This window comes from Pseudochaenichthys georgianus, chromosome 12 (genome assembly GCF_902827115.2).
Source record: "Pseudochaenichthys georgianus chromosome 12, fPseGeo1.2, whole genome shotgun sequence".
NCBI classification, from domain to species: domain Eukaryota; kingdom Metazoa; phylum Chordata; class Actinopteri; order Perciformes; family Channichthyidae; genus Pseudochaenichthys; species Pseudochaenichthys georgianus.
In genome coordinates, this window is record NC_047514.1 from 1608107 (window position 1) to 1621260 (window position 13154).

The 13154-nt window shown below is 42.4% G+C and overlaps 1 protein-coding gene across 1 annotated transcript; it reads left to right on the forward strand.

Moving 5' to 3' along the window:
* The first annotated feature begins 1612 nt into the window (after positions 1-1612).
* Positions 1613-11507, forward strand: fbxw2 (F-box and WD repeat domain containing 2). Its single transcript, XM_034096497.1, has 8 exons — positions 1613-1933; positions 3858-4150; positions 5972-6194; positions 6417-6611; positions 7350-7483; positions 8934-9020; positions 9476-9645; positions 10080-11507. The coding sequence occupies exons 2-8, from the start codon at positions 3884-3886 to the stop codon at positions 10366-10368; spliced, it is 1365 nt and encodes a 454-aa protein (XP_033952388.1). The 5' UTR covers positions 1613-1933; positions 3858-3883; the 3' UTR covers positions 10369-11507.
* Positions 11508-13154: the final 1647 nt, after the last annotated feature.

Below are 13154 nucleotides of genomic sequence, written 5' to 3' on the forward strand. Positions count from 1 at the left end.
CCACAAGCTACACCGCAGTCTACAAAGTCATTCAAACTAGCTGCACCTTTACCAGCTTTGAGAACACTTTAATGATCAAGCATTATAAAACATATCATATATATTATTCTGAAATGGACCGATCTGTTCTTCACATACTTTTACTCAGTTGAATCATGTACTTAGTTTCTGTCCATCACTGAGTGCTGGACAGATCTGTTGCAGATAGATTTTCTTTAATCATTTTCAGATTTTAAATCACAGATTATAATCTCACCCCTTAACAGTTTGCCATTCGACCTGTACACAAATCATATAAACCCCTTTTTTTTCAATTATAAGTTTTGTTGTAAAATGATTTCTACTTCCTCTCATGAAGATGCACCACTGTGTGCATTACCTCCAAATGTCCTCTAGAGGGTGCAATGGGGCCGACAAAGAGGACAGATGATTAATTTGGAAACCATTATCCCGAAAATCACCTTTTGTATAAGAATGACCTACTTATATATTATATACAGTATATTTTAAGTCTTAATATATATAACTAATATAGTTTAAAAAAGCTAAAAAAAAGAGAAGCAAATACACGAGATAGACATCCCTAAATATTCCAGATTATAGTAGTCTTGCAGAATAGTAAAGTTTACAAATGCTGTAGTTTAATACACAAATAAAAGCATACCATTTTTTGTTAAGAATCAGGTACATTAAAATAATAAACCACAGCAAATACAGGTGATAGAGTTACGTTTTTTGGTAGATTTTTAAATCAACAAAAAAGTTAAATGAAGATGAATTTTAAGGAATGATTTGTCATGTCGGTTTTTGCTGTGGACACGTACTGCATTAAAACATCTTTGCAGATATATTTATTCGTAAACTATATATCACAAAGCTAGTACATGACGTTCTTATCTCCCGTGATTTGGATGCTTGAAGAATCGGTGAATTACTGGCTCCCCCAGTAATATAAATAAACATATTCACCTGACTGGGGTCTATACAGTAGAGAGGCAGGCGGGGTGAACATCAAATATTCTTTATTATTTACATATTCATTGTTCTTTAAGTTCAGTCTGGAGCAAACAGTACTATCACATATTTATTTATTTTTATTTGTTTCTACCTTATTGAACAATTATTTCTATACATAAAAAGTGTTTATTACATTAATTCAAAAACTGAGGGCATTATCGACAGAAAACAACAAGAATAAAACAAAAACACAAGTGGTCATTTGGGAATTAAGGTGCTTTTTTAACTGTTGCATGATTTAAGGAATGTTTTGTTTAATTGAATGTAATTAATAAAAGTATGCTTGGGAAGTACTGTCACATAATTTTCACCCGATCCATATTGTGTGTGACACCGGAAGCCAGTGTACCTGCTTATAAAACATGTAAGTGAGCCCTATCTTTTGTATTTCAGGCAAATTAGGTCTCATGAAGAGAAAGCATACTAAGGCAACTACAAAATAATATTGATTTTCCAGTGGTAGCGGATGGACATAGAATAAATTAATAATGTCATTCTATATAAGTCCACTTGAATGCTTCTGGTTGTTTCGGGCTAGAGGTAAATACTCCCAAGGCTCCTCCTGTCAGACAGAACTGAGGGTGAAGTCCTCCCTTCTGCTCAGATAGCGTTCCCATTATCTTCGGTTTCATGCTGTCAGAAACCTGCTAACGTTATCTCCCTACGCTAATGCTACTAACGTAAACAATGAATAGAAGACTAACGCTACTCTGCTAGAAACGCTCTATTTTACATCTAAATGATCAAGTACTCTCATAATGGCGGTTAGCTAACGTTAGCTACGAAGCTAGGTTACTTGGACAATCCTTTCAACTTGCTTGCTGTCAGGTTAGCGTTAGCTTACGACAGCTAACTTCGCTATGTGAACTCAGTAAGCCAGGAAAGGGGCGATAAAGAAACTCCCTGCAACTCTCTGGTGGGTGGACATTTTGAGTTTATACTTTTAAATGTAACTTAATTTACTAACAGTCATTTATCCTGTTCATTGCTTTGTTTGGGGTGTTACTAGTGGTAGCCAGTTTGCTATTTAATGTTTAGTTGTGTTACTTAGCTAACGTTTGCTACAAAAGTTGCTAACTAGCCAGGTAGTTTATTCAGACTGAATGCACAAACCGATGGACTTCAATTGTTCATAAGAGTTACCTCACATTGTTGTCAGCAGTTTACTATGCCATTGAATTATTTGACACAAAAGCGTCAAATCACTGTGTCTGCTTGGATGCAGCTTCTGGCTAACGTGCATTTTTGGCTTGTAAAATCATTAAAAATGGGATAAATTCATAGGTATACAACCATGCTAATGTGATGTAACTTATCATAACTGGTCGTTTGTTTAACCAGTTGTGAAAATAGTATTCCATTGACATGTTAAAACTGCGACTCTTTGGTTTGATGGGATTATGTAAAAGATTAATGCATGAACACAGTTTCTGTTGTTTTCAAGACCACCAAGTATGCCTTTTTAAAATGTTCATTTTAACATCATATGCTTTCTGTAAAATACTTAGTTGTCATTCAAGGTAGTAGAAGATATTTTCATTCAGTAATGTTAACAGTACATCTTAAACGGCAAGATATCAATTCACTCAAATGGTTGATACATTGTGTAACTCATTGCATCTATATTATATATTGTATGTAATGAGATTGTCAGATAAACATCACATTGTTTCATCTCTTTCGGGATTTATTAAATTACAATTTGGTAAAACTGTCATACATATGTTTCAGGACTTTAAAGTCAAGACATATTTTTTTCATGATCCGGTACAACATCATATTGTTATCCCCCAAATTATCCTAAACACATTTTCAGATGTCTACTCTCTGGCTTCTTGTAATAGTTGTGTCATCTTGTGTTTAGACGGGGGGTCCGCGGGGTCTTACAAAGTATTAAAAGTTGATAAATCAATTTAGTGAAAATGAAGGCTATTAAAAAGTATTAAACGGCATTTTCCAAGGTATTACATTTTGTAGCTTGTTTTCAATAAGTATATAAATGGTCCAAAGAGGTTGTATTCTACAGTCTGCCTGAATGTAGTCATGGCGTAGGTGTGTCGTGTGATTCTGTGTAGTTTATTGATGTTGGGTTTGACGTCATCTGAACAGGACATCGCGCGCTCACTGCTTGATAGCGCGCGACTGTCCGTTTACGCCGGTTGTTAAACACCATCGTTATGGGGAAATGCAAGTTTGCGTCCAAATGGTTGGAAGATAAGGAGGAAGGACGATCAATACTGTATATAGTCAATGTGAGGTGAAGTGTGTCGCCAAGGTAACCGGTTAAAACTCCAAGTGGAGGTCTTAAAATGTATGGAAAGGGTCTTAAAAAAGGTCTTACTTTGACTTAAGGATTCCTGCATATACCCTGATAAATGATGGGCTGATTTAAAGTCCCCGACGTGTATTGGGGGTACAGATGGGGTCCAAAGCTAGCAAGCCACATGAATGTCTGGGAGCAAATTAATTTGATATACGACACGAATACGGCCAGGATCCGTTGACTTTTCGGAATATTGGGTTGTAGATTAACATTTCCAAAAGGAGAGTTCGCTTAGCGTGAAACACTTTAAATAACTAAAGGATAAGTTAAAAAGAAAGTAGAAAGAAAGTGAGGTGAAAGAAAACTATTTCTGCTAAAAAGTGAGCAATGATTGAGAGTCAGAGCTAAACATTTCAGATGCTGTAACTTTTATCCATGTACCTTTGTTATTCATGTTTTATTATCTTTTTAAATGCCATTTTATAATATGTTTCTTGATTTCTTTCATGTTTGTAAAGCGCTTTGAATTGCCTTGTGTTGAAAGGTGCTGTATACATAAAGTGTCGCTGCCTTGTAGGTGTTGCAGGTCGCTCTCATGTGCCCATGGAGAAGGCAGCCTTTGAGGGGTGGCTGGAGTCAGTCTCCGTCGCTTTCCTTACTCTGAACGACCAGCAGCGAAACCAGTCTCTGGACCACCTCATCTCTCTCAGTGGTGCCGTGCAGCTGCGTCATCTGTCCAATGGACTGGAGACCCTGCTGAAGCGAGACTTCCTGCGCCTGCTTCCCCTGGAGCTGGCCTTCTGCCTGATCCACTGGCTGGACACGGAGACCCTGCTGACCTGCTGCCTGGTCTGCAAGCAGTGGAATAAGGTGAATAATGAAGTGTGATTAACGCGTACAGGCTGCAAGTTCAATTCCTGTCTAAGCTCGTAAAGGCTCTGTATCTTCGGGAAACTTCAATTGACTGGATGTTGATTGAAAGGTGCCATCAAACGTCTGGTCGGACTTGTAATCTTGTATCCTTTTCTCGAAACACCAAACAGGTCATTGCGGCATTACCCATAATCCCCTCTGTTTCAGCCCTGTTTCCAAAGTGCTGATTCTCTGTCTGTTACTTTAGATAAAAATAAGGAGCCCCTCCCCACGCCCCTCTGAGAGACATTTGGTTACAAAGAACACAATGGTGCTCTAGAGGAGATTCAGGTGATAAGGGGGGGGGGGGGGGGGGTTACCTTGGTTGCTGATTGGCTAATGGCTACACAAGACAACACATCGTTATGACATCACAAAGTGGCCAAAATCTGATCAGCTCATTTTCAGACAGGTTTTTATAGAAATGGATCAAAAAGAGAGAGAATCTTTGTTCCTGAAACTTTCAGAGTCTCTTTCCACAGAGGGGACACATGTTGATGTAGAAGAGACGTGAAGAAGAGGGGACACGTGTTGATGTAGAAGAGACATGAGGAAGAGGGGACACATGTTGATGTAGAAGAGACATGGAGAAGAGGGGACACATGTTGATGTAGAAGAGACATGGAGAAGAGGGGACACATGTTGATGTAGAAGAGACATGAAGAAGAGGGGACACATGTTGATGTAGAAGAGACATGAAGAAGAGGGGACACATGTTGATGTAGAAGAGACATGAAGAAGAGGGGACACATGTTGATGTAGAAGAGACATGAAGAAGAGGGGACACATGTTGATGTAGAAGAGACATGGAGAAGAGGGGACACATGTTGATGTAGAAGAGACATGGAGAAGAGGGGACACATGTTGATGTAGAAGAGACATGGAGAAGAGGGGACACATGTTGATGTAGAAGAGACATGAAGAAGAGGGGACACATGTTGATGTAGAAGAGACATGGAGAAGAGGGGACACATGTTGATGTAGAAGAGACATGAAGAAGAGGGGACACATGTTGATGTAGAAGAGACATGGAGAAGAGGGGACACATGTTGATGTAGAAGAGACATGGAGAAAAGGGGACACGTGTTGATGTAGAAGAGACATGAAGAAGAGGGGACACATGTTGATGTAGAAGAGACGTGAAGAAGAGGGGACACATGTTGATGTAGCAGAGACATGGAGAAGAGGGGACACATGTTGATGTAGAAGAGACATGGAGAAGAGGGGACACATGTTGATGTAGAAGAGACATGAAGTAGAGGGGACACATGTTGATGTAGAAGAGACATGGAGAAGAGGGGACACATGCTGATGTAGAAGAGACATGAAGAAGAGGGGACACATGTTGATGTAGAAGAGACATGAAGAAGAGGGGACACATGTTGATGTAGAAGAGACATGAAGAAGAGGGGACACGTGTTGATGTAGAAGAGACGTGAAGAAGAGGGGACACGTGTTGATGTAGAAGAGACGTGAAGAAGAGGGGACACGTGTTGATGTAGAAGAGACATGAAGAAGAGGGGACACATGTTGATGTAGAAGAGACGTGAAGAAGAGGGGACACGTGTTGATGTAGAAGAGACGTGAAGAAGAGGGGACACATGTTGATGTAGAAGAGACGTGAAGAAGAGGGGACACATGTTGATGTAGAAGAGACGTGAAGAAGAGGGGACACATGTTGATGTAGAAGAGACATGAAGAAGAGGGGACACATGTTGATGTAGAAGAGACATGAAGAAGAGGGGACACATGTTGATGTTGACGTGTTGCTCCTTGCAGCTGATCAACTCGTGCACCGAGGTGTGGCAGGGCGTGTGCAGGAAGCTGGGCTGGAGGATCGATGAGTCCATTCAGGACGCCCCACACTGGAAGGGGGTGTACCTGAAGGCTAAGCTCCGCATGGTGCAGCTGCAGGACCAGGAGGCCTTCGAGACCTCCTCCCTCATCGGGCACAGCGCTCGAGTTTACGCCCTCTACTACAAGGACGGCCTCCTCTGCACAGGTACGCCGCGCCGCCCTCTGGACACATTATGCGTCAACTATGCCAGTTCTAAGAAGAATTATGCGACCTTCAAATATAATTTGTTTTAATACACTTATCTAATTTGATTGTATTTATTTTTACTGGACAATATGACCGGACAGTTTTATTTTGGTTACAATGCGTTAAACCCAGAAACATTAGGTGTCCTCATCATCGTCACAGCTGTGCTCGTGTTTTCAGGATCTGACGACCTCTCCGCCAAACTATGGGACGTGCGCACCGGGCAGTGCATTTATGGGATCCAGACGCACACCTGCGCCACGGTGAAGTTCGATGAACAGAAGCTGGTGACCGGGTCCTTCGACAACACCATCGCCAGCTGGGAGTGGAGCACAGGGGCCAAGATCCAGCAGTTCAGGGGCCACACGGGAGCAGGTAGAACATACTAGATGATATTTGTCCTGGGCCTTGTCATGTGATCGGGCGATGAACTTCAGACGGCATGTGGTGCAGCACTGAGTCATGAAGCCTGAGGTCTGAGGTTGACACGCTGAGGACATGTTCGCCTTTTGTTCTACGACATGTCTGAAGCTTCTTTGTGTCGTAAAAATGGCGGTTGCTTACAAGCGACCAAATGAGACGACTTCAAAAATCACAAAGCGCGTTAATAAGTGGAGATTATCTTGCTGAACAAACGTTTAAGTATATCATAAATGTGTGTTAGCCACAATGCTAACTTTCGCCTACCAACATATATCATTGCTGCCTCAATTCATTCAGCGTCCACGGCCCCTGGTAGACCCCCCCACACATAACAACAAAGACTAGACTATAACACCCCTGTTGTGCAATACTACTTATGTGCAATATATATATACAAAGTAAATAACTGAAATATATATATATATATACTTCCACCTTTAAATACTGTCACCTGGCTGCTATCTCAAAACTGTTACTGGATGTTTATTTTGTAAATTGTGTAATATGTTTAATTTACTTGCTGTAACAATGTAAATGACGAATAAAGGTATTCTGATATAAAATGTCCACAAAGGATAATCCAAATCAGCCGAAAGCAATGACATTTATGAATGTATGACGTAAGTTTTGTGCTTGGAAGAACACTCATTTGATATTCTGACCCTTTGATAAACTCTTGTGTGTGCTCAGTGTTCAGCGTGGACTACAACGACGAGCTGGACGTGCTGGTGAGCGGCTCGGCTGACTTCACGGTGAAGGTGTGGGCTCTGTCTGCGGGGGCCTGCCTCAACACGCTCACCGGACACACCGAGTGGGTCACCAAGGTCAGGATCAGGACACATAGGAAATACATTTGGTGCATTGATAGGTTGGATGGAGCAGTTCAAAGCTACTAGTGTACATCAATTGACAAGCCATACAACATCGTTGATCTTCACTTGGAGGCGTACAATATTCAAACCACAAGAATAACCAAAACAGACCATGAGGCCAAAATGTAGGAGAGTGTTGTACAGACTAACAGGACTAAACTAAAATAATAAAACAATACAAAGACAAAAAAATATATATAATAAAGAGGAGGGGGGGACTGGGGGGGGGGGGAGAGAGGTTTCGCCTCTTAAAGAGCACGTCAGGATCCTCACCTCTTAGGCTGGAGCCACACGAGAACGGTAACGCTAACGAACCAAAATCGTTATCAAAAAAGTCTTCCGTCCACACGCAACAGGCACCAGCAACGTGTCCTTCCACCCGCTCGACCCGCTGGAGACGCTGTAGTACATATGCCGGGCCTGTAAGTGGCGCTGTACTTCCGCCACAAAATACACCAAAAGCAGCGAAGAAGACTTCCGAGCGTGGTTGCCATGGTTGCCTTCTGTTTATTCTCCGCGGTGGATTTAGCAGCAGAGGTGGGGAGAGGCAGGGCTCTTTTTCTCTGTCAGCAGCAGCTGATCTCTCTCTCCGGTCCGATTAGACTTCACTCGCGTTCATGTCCATATCGATCAGATCCAGCTAGTTCGAGCTAATGATGTGACTGCGTGTCAAAGGACACCGAAACAATAAGCGACATTTTGACCGGAGAATTTTAGATTTCGGCTAACGGAAACTCTGCCGTGCGGGGGGGGGGGGGGGGTCTGCTGGAGGCACTGTCCTGGGAGGTACCGGGACCTGGCTGGAAACACTCGGAAAACTGTTGTTGGCGAAACACATCAGCAATGACGGGGGTGAGAAGGATAGGTGGGGAGAGGCGGGGCTATTGCGTCATCGTTATCAGGAAATGATCGTATAGGGCGTCCACACGGAGCCGTTTGGCCCACAGAGCGTTGCGTCTGCAGATCTACTCACCTTGGGAGCCGTTATCTGCGTTTCCCTGTCGGCCTCGTGTGGCCGAACCGTCTATCTGATGGAGAACTGTAGCGGATACGACCGTTACCGTCCTCGTGTGGCTCCAGCCTTACTCTGACTGAAAGGTCACTCATTCAATGTCCCCCCCCCCCCCCCACCCCCACCACTTCCTCTTGTTATGACACCCTGAGTCATGTGATGGCTCCAGGGCTTCAAGATTTAGAAAGAATAGATAAATCATCTGATATCGGAATTGCTTCAAAATGTGCAGTATTAGAGGGAATTAGCATTTTTGTACATTATTCACACCTTTACTGAAATAATCATCTTTTGTTGATTTCTATTTTTAGGAGGATTTGTGACAAACAAATATGTTGTAATAAGTCTGTACTATTTGCTGTCCACAAACATGCATCTTGTCCCCATCAGGTGATTCTGCAGAAAAGTGAAGTGGAGTCGGTGGTGCACAGCCCTGGGGACTACATCCTCCTGAGTGTTGATAAGTATGAAATTAAGGTAAGGCTCCTTTCTTCTTGACCAGTGCTTCTCAAAGTGTGGTCCGTGAGCGCCCCCTAGTGGTCCGCGAATATTGGTAACATTTCACATTTGAAATAAATAAATAAATGTAAGTTTTCTGCACTCTCGCGGGAATATCTCCGCAATGGAGCGAGCTTAAGTTTCAATTTCGATTGCATGATATAGCCCAGCGCAACACCTTCATCACACATGTTGCCACTTGTTTGTACCATTTTCAGGCGATTTGTAATCTGTTCTAGAAAAACGATGCGATTTTGGATATTTGTGGAGTTATGTGGTCCGCGAGTGTTTTTTTATTGGTTAAGTGTCCTTGGTATGAAACGGTTTGAGAAACACTGGTCCAGACCTTTCTTTCCTTCACTTGTCTCATTGTTCATCATGTGAGCTGCTTTACTGGTAAGCGTGCATCTGATGTGGTAACCCCTGTCCCTCAGGTGTGGCCTTTAGGCAGAGAGATCAACTGCAAGTGTCTGAAGACGCTCTCGGTGTCGGAGGACCGCAGCATCAGCCTGCAGCCCCGCCTGCAGTTTGACGGGCGCTACATCGTCTGCAGCTCAGACATCGGGGTCTATCAGTGGGACTTCGCCAGCTTCGAGATTCTCAGGTAGGAGAGGAAACATCTCTGAGATCATTTAGGGACAGCACCTGCTCTGAAGCCTCTGTTAGCTGGTGACACTCAAACAGCTCGTTCTTCTGTGTACCTTTAGCTTTGTAGCACCTGAAGATTCCATTCAAGAGTACTGTCATGTGTGCATAGCTCCAGTGTAGATATGACAATGAAATAGTGCAGTGTCTATATACAAGTAATTGGAATATGATATATTAGATACATTGTTTTAAGTTGCAAACAGTCCTCCATCTCGTGACTGTGTAACTCCCTCTCTTGGATATCAGCATGTGAAGGACACTGCTCAGGAACTAGTTGTACCAAATGCTCTGTGTGTGAGGACTACTGCCAGATACATGGATCCTGAGATTGAAGCTCAAGCCGGGGACGAGTGATATTTGTCTAACAATGATCGTATCTCGTGTCCTCAGGGTGATAAAGACGCAGGACCCGGCCAACCTCTCCCTGCTCAGTTTCGGCGAGGTGTTTTCGCTCCTCTTCGACAACCACTTCCTGTACGTGATGGACCTGAGGACGGAGGCCATCTCGGGCCGCTGGCCGCTCCCCGCCTACAGGAAGTCCAAACGGGGGTCCAGCTTCCTGCCCGGCGTCACCTCCTGGCTCAACGGCCTGGACGGGGACAATGACTCTGGACTGGTGTTCGCCACCAGCATGCCGGACCATAGCATTCACTTAGTTCTGTGGAAGGAGAACGGATAGAAGCCACTTGAATCTACAGACTGCTAGGACCAGAGTGTGTGCTCTGAGATACGAACCTACAACATGCATGGACCAAAGCATTTAGTTTTTATCTGTTTCTTCCTCTACACACAGACTCACACATCGAAACTGGATCTGATGGGCTCCTTGTAGGTCTTCTAAACTTGGACGAATAACTTAAAAAGATAAATCGGCACCAGCAAAACCTAAATTCCAAAATAAACCACACTTTAATTATAATGTAAAATATTTTAAGCGTAACTGTTTCTGGCAGATTTGTTAGCATAGGGAGAATAATCTGAAGCTGACTTTAATCCATGGTTTAGTCATTTAGGATTTTTTTTATCAGGGTGAGACGTTCGATAACATCTTTTAAAGAAAAGCAGGCTTGCCTTAAACACAGAAGGAGACCACTTCCTTTGCCATCAGATTTTGACCCGAAGGTAAAATATCATCCAGGTTTTTTTTTTCTTCCAGAGGAGCCAGAGGACGCTGTGTTCTGATTGGTGTGTCGACTGGTACATTGTCGTGTACCATGTGAAATATTGTGAGGTCCACTGAATACACTTTTCTACGGGACTGGTTTCAATGTCGGCTTGAGAGATGTGACGTGCCTTTTTCAGTTCCTTTGATGTTACAAAGTAGGCTTCCTACCCTGCGTTGTAAATCTTTTACGTTGATTTGTCCACACTTGCTGTGCTCTAACTGAGATGTCTGTAATTTTATAGTTATCTACCTGACACGACTCGCACATTGCTTTTATGAATCATCGACTTGTGTAAAGCATCAGGTTTATTTTTCTAAAGCTGAGGACTTGGCGAGCGTTTGGTTCTCTGCAAAAAGACGATTTTAGACTTGGATGAGTGGATTTCCTGGCACGACAAAAGAAACTGTGAGCACGCCTCGTCCTGTGCATCGACATCATGTCACAATTCTTTTTTTTCTGCTTCTACTAAACTGAAACTCCTCAGGGTTTCCCCAGAGTGTGTGTTGATGTCTTCCTTTGCATCGGGCGGATCGAACCGTCCACCAAACCTCAGAACTTTGTCCTGAACACAGACGGTAACACCCAGACGTAGGCCTACAGACTGTTCGTGGGGATAGGTTTTTCAAATCTAATTAAAACACCACCAATATTATATTCTCCTCTGTTTTCTGACCATTGCACCACATTATATTCTGTTATATACAATTCCTGCAGTGCGTTGTCCCCGTCACATGCACCAGCTCGGTGTTAGGGTGGAGTTCAGGCTCTGATTCCGTAAGTACACTGGTTTAATAAATTGGCATGTATGTTTTTAGGTGTTTTTACACTAATTTATGCCTTTTTGGATTTACTTTAACACTTCTATTTTATGGGTACGGTTCAAACCCTCCTGTTGTCTTCGGGTCAAATCTGACCGATTTACTACTTTCATCAATCATAACTTTTTTGTTTTACATTCGATTGCATCAAGGCTTAATGATATCCTTCACAGTAGACCTTAAAACATATAACATTGCTGATCACCACTTTCATTGAATTCTGGACGATTTAGTCATCTTGGTGATCCCGGTCAAAAATGACTGCCATAAAGAAAAGGAATTAGTAACCATCCGGATCAGATAAACACACACACACGCACACACTAGATGTGTTCCCCCCCCCTTACAGTATGTGCCCCCCCCCTTACAGTATGTGCCCAATCCCCCCTTGTGAATCACACCTGGCACACGCACACACAGAATTTGACACATTTCCCGCTCTTATGTGCCCCTCCCCCACATGGATCACACAAACACACACACAGAACAATAACACATTTCCCGCTCTTATGTGCCCCTCCCCCCACATGGATCAAACCTGGCACACGCAATACATGTTCAGTGTCTATTCTTTGTTCGCTGCAGTTTTTCATGTATACCAGTAGTCTGATACAATATGTACAGTTTGAAAGGGTGTTAAATGAAATGTGGTGAAGATTAATGGTTTTTGTGTTAATGTAAAAGCAGTTAAAACAGCAAATTTGACTGCGGACACCAAAGTAAGGGGGGGGGGGGACGAAGACAATAGGAGAGTTAAATAAAATCAGGCTTTTCAAAAAGGTGACAACATAAGTCAAAAGAGGTAAGATTAACTTGTTCTTGTTTATCTCGTTTGATAGGAAGTATTCTCTCATTAAGGAATGTATATAATCTCATACTTTGAATTATTATTATTATCCAATCCAATACTTAAAACAGTCATCGTACTCCGCTGGGACTAGAGGTGGGAAAATAACTCATCTTGTTCTTGAGTAAAAGTAGAAGTACTCAGATCTTGTACTCGAGTAAAAGTAGAAGTACTCAGATCTTGTACTTGAGTAAAAGTAGAAGTATTCAGATCTTGTGCTTGAGTAAAAGTAGAAGTACTCAGATCTTGTGCTTGAGTAAAAGTAGAAGTACTCAGATCTTGTACTTGAGTAAAAGTAGAAGTATTCAGATCTTGTACTTGAGTAAAAGTAGAAGTACTCAGATCTTGTACTTGAGTAAAAGTATAAGTACTCAGATCTTGTACTTGAGTAAAAGTAGAAGTACTCAGATCTTGTACTTGAGTAAAAGTAGAAGTACTCAGATCTTGTACTTGAGTAAAAGTAGAAGTAGCCTACTCAGATCTTGTGCTTGAGTAAAAGTAGAAGAACTCAGATCTTGTGCTTGAGTAAAAGTAGAAGTACTCAGATCGTGTCCTTGAGTAAAAGTAGAAGTACTCAGATCTTGTACTTGAGTAAAAGTAGAAGTACTCAGATCTTGTGCTTGAGTAAAAGTAG

Bases quoted from the DNA above. Each gene is read 5' to 3' on its own strand.
- fbxw2 (XM_034096497.1), top strand. From the start codon at position 3,884: ATGGAGAAGGCAGCCTTTGAGGGGTGGCTGGAGTCAGTCTCCGTCGCT. The intron at 4,151-5,971 runs GTGAATAATGAA...TGCTCCTTGCAG, and splicing joins TCTGCAAGCAGTGGAATAAG to CTGATCAACTCGTGCACCGA. The intron at 9,646-10,079 runs GTAGGAGAGGAA...TCGTGTCCTCAG, and splicing joins GCCAGCTTCGAGATTCTCAG to GGTGATAAAGACGCAGGACC.